This window comes from Scylla paramamosain, chromosome 2 (genome assembly GCF_035594125.1).
Source record: "Scylla paramamosain isolate STU-SP2022 chromosome 2, ASM3559412v1, whole genome shotgun sequence".
NCBI lineage: Eukaryota > Metazoa > Arthropoda > Malacostraca > Decapoda > Portunidae > Scylla > Scylla paramamosain.
Genome location: NC_087152.1, coordinates 30011433 through 30037831, shown reverse-complemented (window position 1 = coordinate 30037831; position 26399 = coordinate 30011433). Strand labels below are relative to the sequence as shown.

Here is a 26399-nt window from a genome sequence, read left to right as displayed (position 1 = left end):
AAATCACTGACTGATGTCTGTTAACAAAGTACATCAGAAGCATCAAGTTTTAGAGCTCAATAATTGGAGGATTGTGTAATACCTGAGATATCATTTCTGTTCCACTCATTCTTGTTAACCATGATAACATAACTGCATTTCATGATCATGAATTGCTGCAATCCAAAAAGAATAAGTTTTTATGATCACTTATGATAATTTTTGTTATTTATAATCTGTTATTTATAATTTGTTAACTTTTTCACAATTATTTTTATTAATAATTTGTAAACTTTTTCACAATTATTTGTATTATTATTTATAATTTGCTATTTATAATTTGTTAACTTTTTTCACAATTATTTCTTTCAGCCTTAGATCTCATGATTGCACAATTTATGAGTAATGGTGAAACACACATGCTGTCCTCGTGCTCTCTTGCAAGCAGTGTGTGTGTGTGTGTGTGTGTGGGGGGGGGGGTGGTTGCATGTAGAAAAGAATAAAAGAAGGAGAAAAGAAAAACAGTAATATTGTTGATGTACTATTCCCCCCCATCTCTGTGAAAGAAAATGAGAGCGGGGAAGGTTTTCCCATACCTCCATGTCAATCTTGTCAACCTTGCTTCTTCCTGTCCTGACCAAGAGATTTATTGAGGCCAAGGGAGGTTACATAAGAGTACACTAAATATCAGTTTAGAAGGTAGTGGCTGGCTCAATAATAAAACAAGAATTAGTATTTTAATACAAGCTTTCTCCTTACTGTACATATGTGTGTGTGGTGTGTGTGTGTGATAAGCAAGTGGTGGTTGGGTAAAATGAATCAATCAGGATGGTTTCTTGGCTATACATTAGTGGCTGGCACCAGCAGAACAAAAGCATGTATTGAGTGGTGGCCAGAAGCAGAGTCAGCTTGGTGGGTAGTCATATGGTAATGAAGTAAATTTTGTAATGATTCAAGTTAATGGTCAGAAATAGCTTCATTACATAAGGTAACACCTAATGAATTAAAGTAATCCAAAACTATTCATAATACAGAACAGATCCTAATTACTATTGTCATAATACATGGAAGTACTTTTTAAAAGTGATGCCACTTCCCAATCCTTCAGAGTTATGATGAGAGTTAATCAACAACTTATTTCAACATGTCTCATGAACACCATGCCAGTCTTCACAAAAGTGAAAATAACTCAATGCAAATTTAGTTTTTTGTGGTCTACAAATACACTTTCTTTCTTAATCATGGAGGGTGGGAGGACTATTTTCCTGAAAATCATCATGGATGGCAAATTTAACATCTCATGGAGAAATTAGGGTTAAGGGAGTCTTGGCAGGAGGTACAAGGCATTAAAAAGTGTGATATTTCAATGAAGATTATATATATATATATATATATATATATATATATATATATATATATATATATATATAAACCTAGGCCCCATATAGTGCAGTTTTCATAAGTAACGTTTGGCAGAAGCGTGTCTAAGTGTAAGTATAAACACACATGCACACTCAGAGAGAGTAAGGTGGAGGGTGCAGTATATGTATGTTTACATAGTTAACAGTTAATAGTCTCGAGTGCAGTCTCTGTGTGTTATCATATTCAAAGCATGTATTCATTATTTCAGATGTAGTTTTGAAGCTGATCTAAAGCTGTGCTCAGGCCTGGCTGTTTGTGTCTCATCAGTCAACCATCAGCTGCCTTTAAATACAAGCTGTCTGTCCACACATTACCTGCCTTACCCTGCTTCAAGATACAAAAGAGGGGGAGCTCTCTCTCTCTCTCTCTCTCTCTCTCTCTCTCTCTCTCTCTCTCTCTCTCTCTCTCTCTCTCTCTCTCTCTCTCTCTCTCTCTCTCTCTCTAAAGCAGTGTAAGTCTTTTCAGACCAAAAAAAAGGGCTGATTTCATCAATCATTTCCAGATATCTCAGGATACATGAACCTAACCCTATGTTTGGTAAATTAGGGCTACAAATACATAACTAAAGGTAGACCTACGTGAATCTAGCATTTGGTGAGACCATAATTAGGAAATGGATTAGTGTAATGATAATTCTATAACCATGGCAACTAACTACATAAAAGAGCAATCTCTGACCTGGATGAAGTTGAGGTACTCTTCTCTGGATTTCTTCACTGCCTCCATTAAAAGGTTCCGGTCACTTAGGAGCCGAGTCACTGAGGAGACGGGCAGCTCCAGCAGCATACCTGTCACCTGCTGGGCACAAGTAATTTTTACACAAAGATAAATACTATATTTGTTTTCTGGTGTTAACTGTACAATATCCAAACACATTCATGTCACATAAACAAAGTTGAACATCAAGGTAACTCACAGGTAAGAGTATGCACCCACCAGCACCTACAAGTTACTTTCACTGGCAATATGCATAAAATAAATTTTCATTATCTGAATGGTACATTACCATAAAGTATAAAGTTAACACCTTTGGGCTCTTTTCTGTAATTGCATGTAACACAACTCAAATAAACATGCTAGTAAAGCATACTTTATACTTTACAAGTACACAAGCAAGCTATAATATGATTATAAGTAAAATAGAAATAAATATATTGTAATGAACTGAAGTAAGTAGTTTTATGACCTAATAAAACTGCAAGTGGCTGTACAATGTATAGAGAGAAAGATTAAGTGTCGGAACTATAAGACAAAGCTGGATCATGTTCTTTTGAATCAGAGTGTGAGAGAAAAAGCAAGTTTGTCCTTGTGCTGGACTCTATTCTATCTTTCACCACCAACAGTCAACTGAGGTTTGTTATGTTTGATGCAATATGGCATTTATACAAATAGGTATTCCTCTTTACAGTTTTTACTTTCTTCACTGCTCTTATATTATACAAATTAATATAATAGTTAATAGTCTCAAGTGCAGTCTCTGTGTGTTACCTATTCAAAGCATGTATTCATTATTTCAGATGTAGTTCAAAAAGTCAATAGCAATAGATGCCACGCATAAAAAACTGAGAAAATGGCATTCAAAGTTTTGCAGTGTTCAAAATGGTATATCTTTGACATCAACCACACAATTTTGATGGATTATGCATGAAAATGTAGCTGAAAGTCTTGATTATGGAGTGAGCCCACTAAAAATGCTACATTTTATCAACATTTCAAATGAAACAATAAATGTGCTTTTCTTTAATTTGAGTATGATCCCATTCACTATCATATCATTAAAAATCAAATACTTTATGTAATACAATGAAACTCATACATAATGTTAAAGAATGTCATTGGATATTGCCAACATACATAAGAATAAAATAGAATCTGATAGAGAGAATGATAAGATGTTTTGTGATTAAAGCATTTTGCAGGGCGTAGTCACCTCCTATCCAAAAGTTCTCAAACAGACTAACATACTAGGACAAGAATTTTGTCAAAACACCCATCACTGCACAGTGGGCCTACAGACCTTGCCTTCACAACCTCACCAGAATGAAGACCGGTATATTCTTGGCCCAGATTTCTCTGTTTCTTTACAATATTTTTCATCCAATTTCTGGAGTTGTGCTTCTTTGGCATGTCAGACAATGTACTGGGTTGATCAATAACACTGCCAATATCACTCATGCTAGCACAAAAACGCAGTATGCAATGGAAAAAAAAAAGCACAAAATATGAAGGGTATTCCAAGGAAGGCGTGCACACCATGGTGTTTGAATGTGTACTGGAGTGTTGCAATGCATGCTGTGATTGACCGACAATGACCCAAATGCTATCCATCAGACAATGTGATTGGCTAGGCATGGCCGCCATTTTTAAAAATACATAGAGTGGTGCTCATTGACTTCCTGCTTACAGAATGCAACAGCCTCTCCTCACCCAGCAACTAAGTGGCAACCATAAAGGGGAGCAGAACCTGGTGTTATGACCATTTGTTAACAGGATGCAAGAGACCAGAAGGTCCCAGTGTCTATTTAAGCACTGCACTGAGCTATGTAGGAGGTAGCTCAGGGAAGCTGTGAAAGGGGTGGATATCTGTGGTCATATATATATATATATATATATATATATATATATATATATATATATATATATATATATATATATATATATATATATATATATATATAATGATAAAATCTGGCTGCCCTTTACCTCAACCATGCATAAACATTACCTTCTACACAGACAACAAGATCGAAACTATGAAAATGACAGTGGTTTCTTTCTCCCCCCACCTTGCTCATTTCCTTGGACAAGTGCACATGTATGCATCAGCCAAACACTGCATCACTAGAACTGTGGAATACACACGTATTCAAGTTTTTTTTTTTTTTTTCCTCATGAATGAGAGGATGGCTATTAACATTAAGCATTAGGACTATTGTTAATAGTATTTATTATAATGTACAAGTATAAACATTTAAAGAAAAAATTAAAGGCAAAAAGAATTATTACATTGTACGTAATCAAATGAAGATAGTGGGTGCTGTAGTTCTGCAGTGCCACCACTGGTACTGATAAATGTAAAGCTACCATGTCAGATAAATACTCTCACTCACACCTCACAATTCTAGCTAATAATTTTGCAGCCTGCCTTTTTTTCTCCATCCCTTAACTCATTCTTCATCACTCCTTACAAAGAACTACTGCTTAACATTACTAGTTCTGGATTTAATGCCTCAATCTGAAAATCCATAATATGAATAAGAAAGAAGCAACAAAATATATCTCTGTTGTATGTCTTGAGAACTGGGGCCATACTAATGAACACTAAGTAACTGCCTTAACATTAAGTCATTGTCGTTAGTCCTCAAAATGGAGGAATTCAGCGCTTAAATTCCAAGTCCTAAAGATGCATCCTACTGCCAAGGCACCTCCCAAGGTGGTATAGCAGACTGTGTACCCCACAAGATTGCATCCTAACATTAAACATGACAACACTTGATGAACTCATTGCCACTGTCAGCAACACCATAGGATTTTTTTTGTAACAGGAAAGATATCATGAATTACCTGGATGACCATGAGCTGGTGAAAAGGTATCAGTTGTCTTTGTGACTGACCTAGCATAGGAAAGACTGAAGGAACATCATCAAGGAACAAGGGCCTCTCTCCTAAGACGCAAGTTATCACTCTGCAGTAGCTAACAACCAGCAAGATACAGCAGTGCAGAGTAGATGACTTGGGGGACCACACAGCAGACCATCAGTAGAGTCATCAGTGACACAGTGGATGCCCTGTCATGCAATGCCATCCTCTCACAATTTATAAAAGAACTCCTGCATATTCTCTGTAGAGATGAGAAAGCTGGAGTCTCATCTGGCATCCAACTGATCACTCTGGCATTTTTTCTCACATGCGTTGGGAGTTGCCATGGTGCACAGTCAAAATTGGCAGCAGCTGATTATTGTTTTGAGAAGACAACAACAACAGTGGTAAATAGATACCTTCAATAACCAATCTTAATAGTCAGATCATTGTTGAAGACTCATTAGATAAATGTGTTTTTAATTTTAGATATAATTTTTATGAATTATTAGCCATTTCTTATGATATTCATTGAAAAACCCATTAACGTCTGCTTATGTTAGCAGTTAGCGGTGTTAGCACCCTATGATGGTAACTTAAAAAGTCTCCTGCCAGGATGGTCAGTTAGCATCAGTGTTTTGTAATTTAAGCTCTCTTCCTAACTAGAACAGAACCTTAGTCAAGTTTTACTAGTGCAACCCCTGAACAAGACATTTCTTTATTACCATTCCACTGCTCTCACCAGTATGAACCAGGTGACTGGCCTGGATCTATATACAACAATGTCTTTATATGACTATCATTAACTTGAAATTGATACCTAAGGTCTTGTCATTAACTTCAAACTGATGTCCAAGACCTTATCATTAACTTGAAGATGATGTCTAACATTTTAACCTATCATGAACAGGTAACACAAAATGAGAACAGACCTGAGCACAAAGTTCCTGCTCCAGCTGAGAGACAGCCTGAAAGAGAGCCACTCCAAGGGACTCCCGTACCTCTGGGGTTTGCCTAAAAAGTTAAACATTCACTTGTTAATATTACCATCAAACATTATTAGTGTTGTTAATGTAACACTTATAACATGCTGGAGTCTTATTGCCTCAAACTTTCAAAATGTGACACCACCAAGTCCCTACATTTAACCATAGCATTTTCATGAATCAGATGAAGGAAATCTATTTAGTGTGAAATTTCTTTTGCCAATACAAAATAGTTCATTGCAATAAAGGGCAAGAAAAGAGCACAGCTATTATCTGTGAGATTTTGCACCTCCAAGGGAAATTTAGATTGGTTTGATGAAAAAGAATGATAAAGTGACAAAGGTATACTAAACAGCACAATGAATTTCTTAAAAAATACATGTGAGCATGTAAACAACATGTGTGTTGAAACACTGAAAATTTAAGTAAAGGATATCCATGAGAGGGATGACAGGGGTCAATCCCCTAACAGGACTTAACATACACAACTCATTACCAATTAAGTCACATGTCATAGCTAAAGCTAAAATGGATGTTGGTCAGCCTTGACTGTCCTACCACTACAAAGGAAAGCATCAAAAAAGGATTCTTGTAGCATATTCACATTCCTACAACTGAGATGCAAAACTAGTAAAGCAAAAAGAATGAATACATGGAGTCTCATCTGGCATCCAGTTGGTCACTCTACAGCATTTTTCTCACAAGCATTGGCAGAATGGAAAACAGAACATGGAGGGAAGTAACACTTGAGGAATGTTTAGGGTAAAAGGGGATACAAAAGACCTGGAATGATATGTTGAGCAGTTAATAAGAGCATTGTATGGATTCCATTCAATAAAATATTTTCTTGACACAGTGAGGACTTGCATATTTCAATGATAAGGAAATCTATGCTAGACTGGTGCAATAGTATTAGACAGTTCCTATGAGAGGAATCAAACCAAAGGTAATCCCTGTTATATCATACCAAGCCAATTTGACAATAAATAGCTTCATCTCCCAATAATGACTGGCATCCCTACAATGTCCCCTTTACAGCCTTGATGGAACTGGCTACTGTGGCAGTAAAACCCATTCCAAAGCACATGAGTGTTAGGAATTTCTGGGATCAAGGTTTAGAAAAGTTTTAGGAAGATGCTTCAGAAATTAAAAACAAGAAAATCTGCATTTTTAATAGATAATGAGTCTAACATAAAAGTTAGGGAAAAAATAAGAATGACAGCATTCAAGTAACCTGTTCAAGATACACAAAATGATTGTAAGCACATGTTGGTAAGATTTGCAAAGGAATAATTTCAAAGCCATGAACACATTCTTAGAATTTCAGGCAAGTAAGAAATGGACATAAGTCTAAACTGTCAAGCCAATTAAGAAATGGACATAAGAACCTAAACTATCAAACAAACACAACAAAACAAAACAAAAATTAAATTGGCTTTATTCTTACAGACTTGAACATAGTAAAGAATGTAGATGAACTGAATAAAAAGTTCAGTGATCACAGAATATTGGGATATAAAATTAAACTTAAAGACAATAATAATTACAAAGGATGAAGAAGACAAGATCCTAATTTCATTTAACTTCTTTACAGGGGGACATCAATGAGCATGATGTCAAGTGGTGAAATTACTTTTTTTTCTTCAGACCAGTAATTATCTTTTTGAACAATTTTTTTTTTTTTTTGTGTAATAATAATAATAATAATAATAATAATAATAAACGGTTTATTATTTAGGTAGTTAACACACTGAAAATATACAGAGGGGGTGGGGAAATACTTAACATTAATCCTAAAAGTAAGTCTAATCTAGAAGGGACTATTGATTGATGGCTCACACCATGGTGGGAATCGCGGTGAGTCTGTACTGGTCCGTGCGCGGCGCCTTTAGGGGCATTATCTTGTTGTGGTGTCTGGTGGCACGGACCGGGCGAGGCGTGTCAGGTGGCACCATGTGTCTGAGACATGGATGATGCAATAGTCCCCTTCCAAACTTCTCCAGAGCCTCTCGGTGCCTGGTGGATAGTCTGGACAGACTCAGGGTGGTCAGGGCTTCTTCATAGGTGGTGTAGGCAGGGCCAAGGATGACCCTGCATGCCCTTTTCTGCACACTCTCCAGCTGTAGCTGTTGAGTGTGTGTGAGGGAGGAGGACCACACTGGAGAAGCATACATGAGTTTGGGGAGGATGAAGGTGAGGTACACCCCTCTTAACTCATCTGTCGGCATCCCCAGCGACCTGAGTCTGCGCAGCATGTGCAGCCTGTAGGTAGCTGATCTTACGGTGCTGGCGACATGCTGCTTCCAGGTCAGCTGGTCGTCCACCATGACTCCGAGAAGCTTGGTACATCAGACCACCAGGAGAGGGTGAGGGCCCACTGTGAGCTGGGGAGGGGGCACTAGTACAGAAGAGGTACAGAAATGCATCACCACAGTTTTGCTGTGGTTGATGGTCATCCTGCTCTCCTCCGTCCACGTCTGCAGTCGCTCCAGAATTGCTTGCAGTGGCGAGTAGTCCGGGTTCTTGGAGGAAACTGAGACGCCCACGGTGCAGTCGTCCACATACTTCCAGCGATGGGGGGTGTCAGTGAGGGCATCGTTAATGAGGAGGAGGAAGCATAGTGGACCCATCTTGGTCCCCTGGGGGACCCCACATGTCAGCTGTTGGAAATTAGAGACAGAGCCCTGATAGTGAACAGCCTGACACCTCCCTGTGAGGAAGTCGGCTAGCAACGCTACCAGGTTAGGAGGGAGACCTAGACTTATTGCCTTGCTGATGACAACAGTGTGATCAACAAGATCAAAGGCTTTTTTGAAGTCCACAGAGGCAACAGCTAGAGAGGTGTTTCGCTTGTCCAGGTGGCTGTGGATGAATTCAAGGAAGCTGGTCAGGTAATGGGAGGTGGAGGTGGCTTTAATATTTCCAAACTGTCTGATATCCACGGTATTACAAATTTTGGTCATAAACAAAATCTTCACAAATAAGGCTAGGGATGGAGGGGTTATAGAGACTGGTCTGAGGTCATTGAGTGACTGTGGACTGGAAGTTTTGGGGATGGAGGTGACGTAAGATGTCTTCCAGTCCGCAGGGCAAGAGTGTTGGGAAAGAGAGGCGTTTATTATGGAGCATAGCGGTGTTGCTAGCTCTACAGCAAACTCCTTGTAAATTTTTATAGGAAGGTCAGTGGGTATGGTGGATCTTGGTTTGAATTTGAGTATTCTCTTAAAAACATCCATTGCCTGGACAATGGGGGGAGGGGAGGGAGCAGGAAGATAGGCAGGAAGCAGAGTGGTGTGGAGGGGAGGAAAGGTTTGACAGATAGCAGCAAAGTGATTGTTCATCTCCTGAGCCATGAGATTAGCAGGAAGGTGTGAGGTGCAAGGAAGAGATGAAGTGTGCTTTTGTAGGCCACACAAAGCTTTGATCTTAGCGTACCACTGTCTGTTGTTGGCCAGCTTGAGGTGGTGTATCTTGTCTGGGTAATAGCTTGCCTTGGCAGCCTTAATCTCCCTGATCACTCTGTTTCTTAGTTTCCTGTAAAGGACCGGGCAGGAGTGGAACGCCCAGGTCCGCTGACGTATGAGTCTTTTAATGCTGGGCGTCATCCAGGGGGCACCAGACGGGTGCACTGTGACCCTCTTGGCTGGGAAGTAGCAATGGAAGGCTTCTGTGGTGGTGGTGACGAAATTTTGCCATTTTAACCCTTTCCTTCCGGCAATCGTATATATACGATTGCAAAAATGCGTCCGTAGCGACGGCGATCATACCGGTAATCAAGAATTTTCGCGCCTCAATTTTGAGGTCCAAGCGCAGTTTCTCGAGTCAGATGGTGTGAGTGGAAGTGTCTGGCATGTTTCCACATGTAGTGTTGTCACTAGCTCTGGAAATTTTGCGGTAACTAAGCTATTTTCCTTTTCTCCGGGCGACACTTGGCAACCCCAGCGACCTGCCGGGTGGAAAGCACTCACCGGGTGGAAAGCACCATGATAAGTGTGAAGAGACATCCTGATAAGAGCCAAGGATCTCAGATCATAACTCACCATGGAGCAGGACACAACATATGTATTTAGCAGTGCTTCTGAGTTTGAAGACAGTGACAGTGAATATTTAGAAGAAGATGAAGAAAGCGAAGACATTAGTGAGGACTCGGAAAATGATTTACAGGATCCACCTGTTTTATCAGAACAGAGAGATGATACCTATCATTCTTTCATGTTAATTTTTTCATTATCTTCGATTTTATAATAAAATGGTAGAAGGTAACTTATCAGAGAGAGAGAGAGAGAGAGAGAGAGAGAGAGAGAGAGAGAGAGAGAGAGAGAGAGAGAGAGAGAGAGAGAGAGAGAGAGAGAGAGAGAGAGAGAGAGAGAGAGTGTGTGTGTGTGTGTGTGCACGCGGCGTCATCGCTCTCCGGGCTGTTTCTGGATGACGGATCACACAGCGGGAGGAGGAGGAATCCTTTATAAGGCATAAACTTAACTTTGAGAGGTCACATCAAGCTACAAAGTATATCATTGTATTCAGAATAACAAAGAGAAAATAATTATTAGTATTCAAACAATTTTCTGACAATTTCTAGGTTTACCATTTTTAGCCGTCATACAAAACGGGAAAATAATTTAAGCGCCGGAAGGAAAGGGTTAAGTGGATGTCCTCCACATCCAGCACCTCGGTCCACGGGTGTTGTGTCACCCAATGCCCAAACTCCCTCATGGCTGAGTCAGGCATGGGGTGGTGGGTCCTGGTGACAACTGACCGGCGGGGGGTCGAGGTGGTGGGTGTGGGTGTCCACAGTATGGAGAGGTGGGTGCTCCATCCCATGGGAGGCAGCGGCTTGGGGGCGAGTGCTGCTGGCCCAGGTCTGTCAGTACAAGGTCGAGGATGGCTTGCTGGTGGGAGGGGAAGTCCACGACCTGGGTGAGGTGTAGCTGGTGTAGGATATTGCTGATATCTAATCTGTTAAAGTCCCCACAGATGACCAGCTTGGCGGCAGGATACCTCACCCCAAGGGCATCAGCAGTGTCAATGATGTGAGCGGTGAGTAACTGTGCTGTGGCAGCTCGTGGGGGGGTGGTACACGATGCACACGATGATGGAGGCTGTGTTGCTGGGATGTGTGTGTGTGTGTGCATTCTTCTCAATGAACCTAGTCTTTGATAAGAACATAAGAACATAAGAAATAAGGGAAGCTGCAAGAAGCGACCAGGTTTACATGTGGCAGTCTCTGTATGAAATATACCTACCTATTTCCATCTATTATTCCCATCCATAAACCTGTCTAATCTTCTCTTAAAGCTCTCTAGTGTCCTAGCACTAACAACATGATTACTGAGTCCATTCCACTCATCTACCACTCTATTTGAGAACCAATTTTTTTCTATCTCCTTCCTAAACCCAAATTTTTCAAGCTTGAACCTGTTATTTCTTGTTCTACCCTGGTTGCTGATCCTAAGAATTTTGCTTACATCCCCCTTGTTATAACCCTTATACCACTTAAAGACTTCTATCAGGTCCCCTCTTAACCTATGTCTTTCTAAAGAATGTAAATTTAACAACTTCAATCTCGCCTCGTAAGGAATATTCCTCATCCCCTGTATCCTTTTAGTCATTCTCCTCTGTACTGATTCTAATAGACCTATATCTTTCCTGTAATGTGGGGCCAAGTATAACTTTAATATTACTTCCGGCCTTCTACTTTTAACGCTCCTAAAAATTAATCTTAGTACCCTATTTGCCTTGTTTCTGGCTTCTATGCATTGTTTCCCTAGACGAAGTTCAGAGCTAACTATAACTCCTAAATCTTTCTCGTGCCCTGTACCTACCAGAGTTTGGTTGTTTAATGTGTACCTATTGTGTGGGTTTCCTCTACCTACACTAAGTACTTTGCATTTATTGATATTAAATTGCATTTGCCATCTATCTGTCCATTCATTCATTCTATCTAAATCTGCCTGCAAGGCGATGGCATCCAATTCTGACCTAATTAATCTACCTATCTTTGTGTCATCCACAAATTTACTAACATCACTACTAATTCCACTATCCAAGTCATTGATATATATTAGAAATAACAATGGCCCTAATACTGATCCCTGTGGCACCCCACTAATTACATGACCCCACTCAGATTTCGAGCCGTTTATTACAACTCTTTGTTGCCTGTCACTAAGCCATGACCCTATCCAGCCTAACACCTTCCCATCTATTCCATGTGCCCTAACCTTTCTTAGGAGCCTTTGATGGGGTACCTTGTCAAATGCTTTACTAAAGTCTAGATATAAGATATCATAACTATCACCATTATCTACTGCCTCGTACATTTTCCTGTAAAACTTAAGTTTTACAGGCAAGACTTCACCTTCGTGAAGCCATGCTGTGACTGATTTATCAAGTTATGTTTGTCTAAATGTTCCCTTATGTTCCTCGCTATTATTGATTCTAATATTTTACCTACAACTGAAGTTAAGCTGACAGGTCTATAGTTAGATGCTAAAGTTTTATCTCCTTTCTTAAAGATGGGTACTACATTAGCCTGCCTCCACATTACTGGTACCTCACCCGACTCCAGCGATTTCCTAGACAGAAACTAACGGCTCACTAATAATCTCTTTGCATTCCTTAAGTACTCTGGGATATATTTCATCTGGTCTTGGTGTTTTGAATTTTTTTAGCCTATCTTAATAATCTCTTTGCATTCCTTAAGTACTCTGGGATATATTTCATCTGGTCTTGGTGTTTTGAACTTTTTTAGCCTATCTATCTTCTGTTCCACTATCTCCCTAGTTATGGAAATATCTGTCAGCTTCTCATTCTCATCTGCTCTAAACACCTGTTCACTATCTGGCATATCCTGCATGTTTTCCTGGGTGAAGACAGTTAAAAAATACTCATTCAGAAGTTTACTAATCTCCTCCCCAGAACTAACCAGCTCCCCATCTGCTGCCTTTAATGGACCTATAGTATCCTTATTCTTCGTCCTATATACCTGATAAAATCCCTTGGGGTCCGTCTTCGCCTACCTTTAATTCATAATTACCCTTAGCTTTCCTCATTAATTTCCTGACTGTTCTAATTCATTATACTGTGACCTTAAAACTTCTTCACCTGTCCTTAATCTCTTATATATGCTTCTCTTATGCCCTATATAATGCTTTAACCTAGCAGTCATCCATTTAGGGTCATTTTTTTGTGATCTTATTGTCATATACAGGATATTTGCTAACTGACCTGTATGAACTTTATCTACGAAATATTTATACAATTCATCTACATTTACCTCACCTAATCCCCTCATTTCGGCCCCTACCATTCTCTCCACTCCCTCATCTACTCGCCTCGACCTCACCTCTCTCATTTCAGCATGACCTGACATTCCAACACACTCACACCTATCTCCCCCTTCCTCTTTCCTCTGGCCCTTCCGGACACATCTTCCCTCCTCTTGTCCTATGTTAGTATCATATAACTCTTTTGTTCATAAAGTAAAAAAATATAGTAGATTAAATTTTGAAAAAGAAAAAAAATTAATATATATATATATATATATATATATATATATATATATATATATATATATATATATATATATATATATATATATATATATATATATATATATATATATATATATATATATATATTTGTTTATTTATAACTGAGTATATAAAAAACTGATTGATCATATTTACTTCATACACTAGGTTTCTTTAGTACATATCATCAAGTGCAAAAACATGGTGATTCATTGCTCAGCAACTTAAAGTTTCAAGAAGAAAAAATTAAATTTTCTTTATTTTTTGTTAGTTTAAAATTAGCTGTGTTAATATTATAATGTCTACAGTTATGAATAACCATAATAATACGAAGTATGAAGTGAAAAATTCAGTCTTGCTCCAAGCTTTTAGATAGCTTCATAACCTCTGGAGTTATACCGACTTTATGCAGAAGACAGAAAAGGCGTGAAGCAGAGACAAATAAGCGCGACCACCAAATTCATCTGTCGAACACATGCTCATTCTCAATGACTCCATGGCCATATTTTAGCAAAATAAAAAAATAAATAAATATATACAGTAAAATCCCTCTTATCCAGCATCAATGGGACCACTGACATGCCGGATACTTGAATAGAAGTGAAATGATGTCCACAATCACCACCCTACACTCACGCATCTTACCATAACAAAGATCAGCTGATCTTAATCAGCAGCTGATCAGATCAGCTGCTTAAGTGTAAGCACAACACGCTTCCTCTTTTCTACAACTTTTGGCATGATGAAGGCGTCAGGCAATAAACAGTGCACACGCGGGACTGAGTCACTGAGTAAACACAGTGCAGTGGGCCGCGGGTGGCGTGAAGCAGTGCGCTTTGGTGGCGAGGGGACAAAGTATGCCTCGCGCGGGAATTTTAATCAATTTTATGAGTACACATTGATTTTTTATTGATTTTAAGGCTCAGGGAAAAATGTGCCGGATACTTGAAGCTGCCGGATACTCGAATGCCAGATGAGAGGGATTTTACAGTAAATATATAAATAAGCATGATGGAAGCACGGCTATTGACAGCTGAGTTTCCAATGCGTATAATTCTGGCACTAAGGTAGCTGCAAAAGGAGCAAGAAAGATTTTTTTTCCAGCCCTTGGAAATACCACACAGCCATCACACCTCCTTGCTAATGCAAAGCAAGACCACAAGTTGAAGAAGGAATATTTTCGTGAATATATATATATATATATATATATATATATATATATATATATATATATATATATATATATATATATATATATATATATATATATATACATACACTCAACCCCCAGCTATCGCGAGAAATTGGTCCCTTAACATCGCCGTGATAGCTAAAAACGCGATAACCATTGTTAAGAATACATAGGAAAAAAAAAAATTGTTCGTGGCCCGCCAGAGTAGCAACACAATTCAACATATTGGCACCTTTTTTTTTTCCCTCATCTCACGTCAATTACATGACGAAGTTGCTCTGGGTACTGCCTGGCTGAATCCAAGTCTGCACTAACAGCTTCTCCCGAAATCTTTATCTTTTTAATTTTGCGTCGAGCCGTGAATCGGTCAAACCAACTTTTCGATGCGAAAAATACTGGTGGTTGCTGAATGCCCCACTTTGTAGCCACTACTTTATAAATTTCCTTTGCTGTATCCATGACCTCCTTCGTGTCTACAGGAAAATTTCTCTTTGCCATGCGGTCAAAGTACTTGCTGAGGAGCTGCTCAGTCTTGAGGAGGACATGATTTGAGCTTCGCACAGCATTATGTCCAGCACTATCACTAGTGAGGTTCATATGTGCCTTAATGTGGTCCTTCTTAAGGTAAATACCTCTCACTGTAGACTCGTTGATGCCGAACTTAGCGCCCACTGAACTTTTACTTTGTCCACTCTTGATCAATTTCACTATCTCATATTTCACAGCATATGTAAGGTTCTTCCTCTTCTTGATTTCTTTCCCAGGCGCCGCTGTTGCCTTTCGCTGGGTCGGGTTGGGTGGTAGCGATCTCCCTGGGTGGCCAGGAGGGGGAGTAGAGGCCATTGTCCCGAGATACACACGCGTGACCTTGAGATTCACCACGGCACGTGCCACTCAGTCAACTGTGGCAGGAGGGACTAGGTCACTAGAGGGATGGGGGAGCGGGAGAGTGGCTGGATAAGGAAGCGGGAGTGTGCAAGCCAATCACGGCCTAATATGTCAGTCAAATTCAGCCAATTAGCAAGCGAATCTGGCCAAGAAATATGACGTAGCTGTCACGTGAACATCCTGGACATATAACGACTCATGGGCCGCGATAGCTCCACTAGGATTCGCGTTAGCCCATTTAATGTGTTTTTTATTGTTCCCGTGATAGCTTTAAACCGCGTTAGCAAAACCCGCTATAGCTGGGGGATAAGTGTATATATATATATATATATATATATATATATATATATATATATATATATATATATATATATATATATATATATATATATATATATATGTATGTATGTATGTATGTATGTATGTATGTATGTATGTATGTATGTATATATATATATATATATATATATATATATATATATATATATATATATATATATATATATATATATATATATATATATATATATATATATATATATATATATTTTTTTTTTTTTTTTTTTTTTTTTTTTCATGAGCAGTTCCCTTAACTTTCAAGTTAAAAAAGATATACTAAAGTGATTAGAAAACAGAAGATTAGAAAACAGAACTAGTGGCATATATTTGTAATTAATGGGTGAAATAAGTAGAAACAAATTATTTCAATGACAACCTAAATGAAATATCTTGAAATCAACATCACAAGTAGGTAGGAAAGCACCCAAAGAAGTGAGTGGGGGGAAAACCTCAATAACCACCAAAGACCATGTTATAAAAATAGTCAACAGTGAACCGCTATACTGTACATGAACACAAATTAAATTCAAGAAGCACTAACTGGAATAAACACAGCAAAGTCAAGCTAATCCACTGACATTATCAAAGATGAAATATTGCCTAATAGTCAAATTTGCAATACTCTTTACAAACCACAAACTAGCTCAGTATGTACCAAAACTTAGAAAATGTCAAAATAATTTTGATTCACATGAAAGGAGACCTAATATATATATATATATATATATATATATATATATATATATATATATATATATATATATATATATATATATATATATATATATATATATTATAAAGTGACCAGGCCTATACAATAGTATACGTTTTAAACAGTCTGCTCAAATAACGAGACAAAGCTTCAGTCAAATCGACCTAATGAATAAGCAGGATTCCAAAGTAGTTATTCAATAACTGACCATATTCCAGCCACTAATCAAGTGAGAAAAACATGATGACACGAAATGAATACATATGCAAAGATTTTAGAGTTGATGAATAAGCTTTTGGGCAAGTGTGCATGGAAAGGGAGTCACGTGCCACCCTTGGCCAGCCTCAGTTTATTGCATATAACACTATTTTCATCTTTCTTCTATCCAGTGGTAATGAATGTGACTCCCTTGCACTGTTAGAAGTAAAAGTAGAAAGTCCCTACAAAAATGCGTCTTCCCTCACTCCTACTGACATCCCATGCCTGCAGCCTGGGAGTGCAGGCACAACAGAAGGGAGTCAAATCCCAAGCAGAAAGGCAGAGTGGGTGACAGGGAGGTGACGTCGAGCCATGCTGATTCAGCAGCCAATCAGCAATCAGCTGACCAATAACTTGGACAACAAAAGTCGTTCACACACTTTTGATAGACAGCTCTCTGTGATGCTACCGATTTTTTTTGTGTATAGCAACGGATTTAAGTCACTGTACAGCGTAACACTATTGACAAATAGTGCAATAATGTTAAGCCATCATTCTGATGAGGGCAGTCCCGCACCTCCCCCATCAGGAGTGGAGATGTTAGTATAACCTTTCCTTGTACCGAGATTTTTGTGAATCTCCTACTTGCTTTAGTGATGATAATAATAATGATGATCCAGATTATATAGATGTAAGAAGTGATAGTGATTCTGATGATGTGTATAGTGTTGGTGATAATAATCTGGTATAAGTTGATGATGTGGTGGTGATAGTGGAATTGGTGGATGTGATATGTCATGTCCATTTCAAGAAATACAGGGCACAAACGAGTAAGTTAGTCTGAAAGCTGGGGCACTAGAAATACTTAAATATTAAACCATAATTTTGTCAGAAAATTCTTTAAAATGTAGGCACAGAAAAAAACATTACTGAATCATACTTGTTATAAGCTTCTTTTAAAAAATAAGAATTAATATGACTGCTTGAAAAATAGCTTGAGTTACACTTGTTTGAAGATTGACTGATGTTTTTTTTTTTTTTTGTGGTACGTCACTCCCTTTCTACATGAGTGCTTCAGCTGATTCATACCTTTCAGAAGTGAGATAAATAATTAAAAGAAAACATTTCTTGACTGCAGATGAAGTTGGGAGCATTTCAGAGTCTGGGCCAACACTTGCTTCACCAATGTCTCTGGGTGCTCAAGATCAAGACAACTACTATTTTCTCAAGTCACTTGTTTTGGTAATGGTTTATTTTATTTAACTTTTTTTTGTCAGTTGTTACAATAAAAATACTAAAATGTTTTGATAACTGTTGCTTTCACAAAAACACCTCTAAGACTGAATGAAGTGGGAGGCAAACACTGCTCATGGGCAATCAAAAATTATCTTAGGTATGTTCATTGTTCACTGCTGCAACTTCTCAAGTGTTTTTTGCCTCAGAATAACATGGAAGTTTGAAGTAGAAGTATGCCTTTTTTTCTTTTTTTCTTTTAAGGAATTTCTGCAGTTCAAATTTAAGACAGCTTAAAAATAAGTAAATAAATTGATAAAAAAAAAAAAAAAGACTGCACCAGTTCAAACCAATGCAAGGTATACTCGTATACGATAATTCAGATTCAACCTCTGAGTCACTTGCCTTGTTTCTATAGAAAGTGCATCAAATATCATAGCAATACAGCAACTTAGGGGTAGTAAAGCAAAGATGGGCAGACAGTGAACTACAAGAACAGTTGCTGAGGTGGTCCTGAGTAAGCGGAAGACAGATGAATGGAGAAGGTTGATGATAGAGAGATGTTAATTACTGACAACAAAAGACCTGAGATCATGGATGATAAACTGAGAGGACAGTGATAAGAAAGAGAGTGAAGTGGTTTGGACATGCTTGAAAGGATGGCAGAGAATGACTGAGCGAGAAAGGATTGAAGATGTGAATGTGATTGGTGAAATTTTTAGAGTTAGATCCGGTAAAATTTTGAGGATGAACCAGATTTGGTGGTGGATGCCCATGAAAACCTGAGGGCATTTCCACCACATCTACCCACTGAATGGATTCCCCATAGAAAAATAACCATCAAAACTCAGCTACAAGATGGTAAGATGCTAAAGTTCAGTAGTGAAGGGCTTATTATTTATATAAGTACTAGTTGGTAACAAAAAAGTAAGCCTCACTGGTGTAGCAATGACTGCGATAGCCTTCAAGGCAATAATGCAGAACAGATCGTATGCCTCAATTCAAAGTATATATGCATTTTTTTTTTTTTTTTTAAATGAATATCAGAGGTGTTAGTAAAAATATGAGGCATGAGAAAACTGCATGTTGCAGAAACAGATAAAAATATGTCATAGTTATCATTTGGGGAATTCTTGGGGAAAGGACATCAGAGAAAAGCAGGCAAGTGTTGAATTCATTATGAAAATAAGGCTGGTACTTATAAAAATGGTGTGCAAAAGTTGATTCAACACTTACTCGGTGAATGAGACAATAACTTTCTCCAAGCTGTCTTCTAAGAGTGTGTCAGATGTTAACAAGTCAATTATCTCCTTGTTAGATCTAGTGGCAGTCAGTGCATCTGTTATCTGTAATAAGTAAAGAATGTCTTCTCATATGCTAGTTCAGTGCTTATCAATACCAAGAAGTATCAATCACTAACAAAATGTATTCACTTCACTGTTATGAACAGTTTAAATCAAAACCTGTTTTTATAAGTTTAAAGTTCACAATGACTAAACAAACTGAAGTTATTGTTATTTATACTTTATGCAGTGCATTCTGTTATATCTGTCATACTTCACAAAATGACACACATTAAAATTACCATGAAAAATAGTGTGCAACTGCATAAAAAATAAAGGCTGGGATCACACAAATACAATACAGTCCAATAAAGTCATAACTAATTAAAAGTTACACTACTCATAAGTAGTCAGTTAAGAAGGAAATTAAGTTGGACTTTATATACAATCAGCCAATAAGATTCCAATAGTTGCCACAAGATCTGCACTTAAGAATTTGATTTCAAAATGCATTTATTGACTATACCTGAAGTAACCAGGTAAAGTAGTAACTTTCCAAGTCCATGATCACACACTTTGCAATCTCCTCAGCTGAGGTATTTCTACAGAAATACAGGCACCTATGTTCTGAACAACAGTAGAGTAATAAAGCAGTTCCTTTATGAGTTTACTGATTTCTTCTAATTACATAACCACTAATTTTCCTTTAATCTTAAAAGTAAAATGTAAGATGTGTACTGTATATATATTATGCATTTTATTTTAAACTATTATTACATTGGCTTCAAAACAATATAGGCTACAATTTTCAAGAAAATGCAAAAATAGTATCAGTAACATTTTCTTTACTAGACCATTAATGTAACTGACAGATGTAGATGACTATTTTTCAAGACTGAAAACCAAAATAAGCAACTATAAAGAAAATAAAATAAAATTTGTTAATAGTTGCAGTTCTCATTTTTCAATAAAATTAAATATTTTTAAAAATAAAATAAATGTTATACTTAGAGGATATTATATATATATATATATATATATATATATATATATATATATATATATATATATATATATATATATATATACTCGTATATATATATATATTTTTTTTTTTTTTTATGGGAAATGATAAAACTTATTACACAACCAAATGAAAAGTTAATATTAGCTTATATAATTTCACACATTCTTCTACCACTTGGAGAGCACTGATGTCTGAATTTCTAAAGAAATAATCAGCCACACAAAGTTAACCAGTACATAAAATTTGGAATAAATGGTGCTGCTGATGGATGATGCAGCACAGAATAAGAAGAGAAGTTGTTAGTACATTGCTCTTCAGAATGACAACATATGCTGCAAGAACACAGGAAAGGTACTTTTTATGGAGAAGCCAACACCTTACTCACTTGGTCAACAAGGGCTGGATGGAGGTACCGAACCTTAGCACGCAAGTGTTGGCAGAGGACCTCACGTGTCTCGGGAAGCGGCTCATTTTCCATCTTTGTGTGTATCACCTTCAGAGAAAGAGCGTTATTTTCAGCAGTTTAAAAACTTAAACTTTTCAAGTGTAAAAAATTAACTTTTTATGCCCCCTCTCCCTCAGAAGTAAGACTTTTTCAATGGATTTCATGTCTGCACAGCTTAGAATTACATACATGGTATTAGGAAAGTTTAAGCAAGCAGATAACACTCTGACTTAAACAGATGCACAAGAGGTACCGCAAGACACCTCAAAGCTTCACCACAATCACTAATATAAAACAATTTAAGTATTTAGAGATCACTGAGATAATGCTAGCCTGTTTAACATGCTAACTAGTTATTTCAAGCCCAAATGCTGGATTTCTTCTTTAATTTTTTTTTACTTCTTTTTTTTTTTTTTTAAGTAATTCATATGTGGCTGAAATACACATCTCAATAAGAAAATGCACAGACTAAAACTATTATTATCGACAGGGTGTAACGTGATTTTCTGCAAATACTGAAAGAGGTGAAAGAACGTGTAATTATAAGCAGAAAATGTTCTATTCACATGTGCATTTTAAGGCTTTGTTTACCTGTTAGAGGAGTTGAAAATGTATGGGCATACTATGCATGGAGCTATGAGGTGATGGACAGACGTTTGCATTGTCACAGCCTCAGAGGTGCTACTTGCTCAAATTACAAATGGTTTTATCTTATTTTTTGCAGGCTGTGGAATATTACAGTACCTTATAACAAGACAAATAGCGTTAAAAAGTATTTAATTTACCAATAAGCATTGCATGACAACATTATTGCGGTGATTAAGAGTACTCCCATAAAATGCTACATGGCATCATCACTCAGCTGTTTTCAAGGTCGCACAGACTTGCTCCCCCCTCCTCCCTTGCTTTGATGATGCCACATAGCATTTTACAGGAGTAGTTTTAATCACCGCAATAATGTTGTTGAGTAATGCTTATCAGTAAATTACATGCTTATTAATACCATTTATCTTGTTACAAGATACTGTAATATTCCACAGCCTGCAAAAAATAAGATAAAACCATTAGTAATTTGAGCAAGTGGCACCTCCAAGGCTGCAACAATGCAATTGTCTGACTGTCACCTCAGAGCTACACACATAGTACACTCATACATTTTCAACCCCTCTGACAGGTAAACAAAGCCTTAAAATGCATATGTGTATAGAACATTTTCTACTTAGAATTACACGTTCTTTCACCTCTTTCAGTATTTGCAGAAACTCACGTTACACCCTGTATAACTATCTATTTACCAGGCCAGCAATCCCACATGGGCTGACCCAGGTAAAGCACTACACACACACACACACACACACACACACATACACACACACATACACACACACACATCATTCATACTCTTAGCCCCATCAGCCCCTAGTACAAAGGGATAATCTCCTAGACCACAACATTACACCCCAGGAGTTTAAGCATAGCACAGCTGACCACTTACATCAATAGCAAGGTCCAAGAGCATACAGTTGGCAGTACCCTGCCCCTTCTTAATGAGAATCTTCCTTACCTTGTACCTACTATAATCCTGAGACCACAGCAGATGCAGAATACTTCCTACAGAGTCCTCTTATGGCATAGATTTCAAGAACATCCTGAAGGGCTTTCCTGTCCACCCCCAAAAAATTATGAGGTTTGCTCATCTGGGAAGTGTAGTTAGTTTTAGCCTGATCTGGTTTATTCATTAAACTATTTTTTTCTAGTTCTTTTGCTTTCTGCCTTTTTTTTCATGATTACATGGCACAGACTATTTACTTTTTTAAATCCTGGTCTCTATTTGATGTATTTTCTTTTAAGCTAGTGAATTTCAGTCACATTTATAGTGGACTGATGATATTAATTTTCCTTTCTGTTGGAAAAACACTAATGTTCTCAGTTGTACACCATGGTGCTTTTTCTTTAAGTTCCTTTTGTGGTTAGGCAAGCATCATATTCTGTTTCCTTCTCTATAGCATTCAGGGGCCAACGACTAAATTTTTTCCCCTTATCCCAGCTTTGTTTTATGAACTAAGCTCAATGTCTCATCACTGTCTCTAGACCTCTTGACTCACAGTACAGTTATCTGTCCACCACCAATTATGCTATTTCTTTAATTGATTTTACTCAAACTACCATCTATTGCTTTAATTTCCTGCCTTAAAGTTTTTAATCTATCCTCAAACAGGAAAATTCTTAAACATCTATCACTTCACAACCTTATAACTGATCACCAGTATGATTTCCATTGAGGCTGCCCACTCTCTTTCTTTTATTCATCAGTGATCTAACTGAAACTTCTTGTCTATCCACTCCACCCTGCACTTTTCCACATCTTTTCATAGACATCCAATCCTTCAGAATGTAAACAGTTCACACAGGAAAGCCACAGAATTCCTGACTTCTGATCTCTCTTAAATTTTTGATCAGGGCAGAGCAAACTTAGCAGGATTGGAAAAAGAAAAGAAAAAAAGAAAGAAAGAAAGAAAGAAAAGAAAAAAAGTGTTTTTGGGGGTTTTAGAAAATATTTTACATATAAAAATTTTGTTTTATATCATAATGATGAAAAAAGGTCTATACATATACATACATACATATACATAAAAAAATGTAAAACCAGTCAAGCCAGACCCTTCCTTTCATTTCCTGTACAGTACAATTTAATACAGGCTTTGTCCAACCAGACCAACCTGTATCAACACAAACTAAACAAGTGTCTGTCCTTCAGATAACACTTCAAACCCTTTGTTTCACAGTAGAATACTTTTTAATTACTTATTTAAACTGATTTACATATGAATATGAGGAATAAACAAAAAAATAAATAAAATATGCAAAAAACAATAAAAGACCCCAAAAAACAATAAAACCCAAAAAATGCCAGTGGATTGGTAAAAAATTTTTTTTTTTAAGTTCTTCAATGCCTCAAAAACTCAATTCCTCCATTTATCATCTTGACACAACCTTCCAGATAACTATCCCCTCTTCTTCAATGACATTCACCAGTTCCCCTCTTCTACACTGAACATCCTTGATTTGTCCTTTACTTATAATGTGAACTGGAAACGGAATTATTTTAGGAACCATAACACTCTACACATTTTGCTTTTGATTACCTTTATGGATACTGAGAAACTTATTTTATTGAAGTTTTTATCACAAATTAGTAGTTTCTGTGATACAGGGAATTTTTGTTAGGTAATGTGTGTAGGTCAGGTCTGGTTGTCAGGTCAGGTTAGGTTAGGTTAGGTCAGATCAGGTTTGGTTAGGTTAGGTCAGATTAGGTTTGGTTAGGTTAGGTCAGATTAGGTCAGGTCAGGATTAGGTCAGGATTAGGTCAGGTTTGGTTAGGTTAGGTTTGTATCAGTCATTATTATCATTATATATATATATATATATATATATATATATATATATATATATATATATATATATATATATATATATATATATATATATATATATATATATATATATATATATATATATATATATATATATATATATATATATATATATATATATATATTTCAGTGTCCAGCATTTCCACATGCTCACCATGCTCATGTGGCCAGTCTGATCTATTTTTTAAACCTGCTTTCCCTCCTTCTCTTATTCTCAAGGGACTTCCACACCTTTCCTCACATTCCACAACCAGTCCTTAAGAAAGCACGCTTGGAAGAGATAATAATGACATTTGTCACTGGCCTAGATTCTCTTGGTTCCAGCATCTGATTGGCCTAATTCCCATCTTCCTCATTGGTCAGCTTCCTTTGACCCTGATCCACTTCTTTCACATAACTTATGTGAAAGAAGTGGATCAGGGTCAAAGGAAGCAATGTAACATTGTGTGTGTTATGGTGTATTTCACTGATTATCTTTGTTGTGATATTTTGTGTACATTATTCATTACGTTCACATATTCTCATATGAAAATAAGGTCTCAGTCTGCCCTGCCACCTTCATCAATATCTGCCACAATGTCTGCTGATAACAAAACAACACCTCACATCACATTCATCCATGAGTCTTATCAACTCCCTAACTTTTCTGGAACTGGTACAGAAACAGTTCATCAGTTTATTCAAAGAATAGAGGAAGAATGCACAAGATGTTCTGGCACGAATGATAAGAAGAAAATGTCCATTTTAAAATCTTGTATCTGTCATGAACCCTTGAGTCTGGCTGGTCTTTTGGTTAAGTCAGATGAACTCCCTTCTCTCACTGCCTTTGATGACTTCACCACTCAGCTCAGCCATCAATTCCTGAGTCATTCAAAGCTTGAAGCCACACATTCTCTCCTCAAACTTTAAAAATCTATCACACAGCACATCCGCTCACACACTAATCCTTACAAGTCAGAAAACATTGCTTCATCCCTGAATTCAGAAATGATCACTCAACTCCAAGATTCAAATTAGTGTACTGGTGACTCACTGTCAAAGGAGGAGTTAAAACAATTCATAGCTTATCTTTTGTTCACAACCTTCCTTGATCCTCCAAATTTCCAGGTCACAAGTGAAACCAAATTCAGCAAAACAGATTACACATATGATGTCTGCAAAGTGATCTCTGATAAACGTTCTCTTCCCAGCTCTGAGCAAGTTCAGGTACTTGACACTCACTCTTTTGACTCTTCCACTCTAGTTCCTCACTCACCATCTCATTCTTCTTCACCTTTTCGTGGATATTTTTACACTAGATGTGCTAATTCTTCACACACATATCACTACTCCAGATCGAAATCTAGATCCAGACATGTCACCTGTACCCATTGCAAACTATCTGGTCATGTTATCACACAGTTTAGGGTTGTTCCTGATAGCTCAGGAAGACACTCATTCAACCCTGATGCATTCTGTTCCTTCCACAAGAGGTTTGGTCATCCCCTGCAAGACTGCAGGCAATATCATGCACAGTCTCTGGTTGCTAAACAATCATAGTCAGAAAACACCATGTGCCGTTCTCCAGCCAATCCATCATACCATCATTATCAATACTCGTCACCTTCTTACATACTTAAACAGCGCACAAAGCACAAGGTAAGCTTCATCCATCATCTCGACTCAGTACTTCCTTCAGTCAACATTAGATATGCCAGATTATTTAATGTCATTGTCACATGTTACGTGTAACTCTGAATCATACAAAGCTTTCTTTGACACAGGTACAGTTGTTAATCTCATCAAATTAGATGTATTTTGAAGACTATCTTCCTCTTCTCAGAATCAAGTCACTGCATTGCCTCCTGACATTAATCTCAATGGTATATCTGGGAAAGTACTATCACTACATTGTATCAAATGTATCCTTCAATGCAGATCTTCTCATAGGGTTCAACACCATGTGAAAGTATGACATCAGTTTATTCACAGTTATCAATGAAATTGCTGAAAGGGATACTTATATTCCTACTGTTCTCCCCTGTGATAAATTTCCTTCTCTTGCTTGTGTGGTAACATCAGTCGCAACTCTTCCTTCTCTCAGCAACCAAACATCATCTGCACGTGATTCTCAAGTTACATCATCTAGCTTGCCTGTCTCACAGCCTCAT

General features: G+C 37.4%; 1 protein-coding gene across 1 annotated transcript in view; it reads right to left on the bottom strand.

Annotated features, from left to right (window-relative positions):
• Positions 1-26399, bottom strand: part of LOC135112881 (uncharacterized) — a 43642-nt gene that overhangs the window by 8713 nt on the left and 8530 nt on the right. Inside the window, exons 2-5 of the mRNA XM_064027822.1 lie at positions 20756-20863; positions 19297-19406; positions 5913-5994; positions 2080-2196 (exon numbers count right to left, since the gene is read on the bottom strand). Coding sequence (XP_063883892.1) covers positions 2080-2196; positions 5913-5994; positions 19297-19406; positions 20756-20848 — 402 coding nt within the window. The 5' untranslated portion in view covers positions 20849-20863. The remainder of the gene's footprint in view (positions 1-2079; positions 2197-5912; positions 5995-19296; positions 19407-20755; positions 20864-26399) is intronic.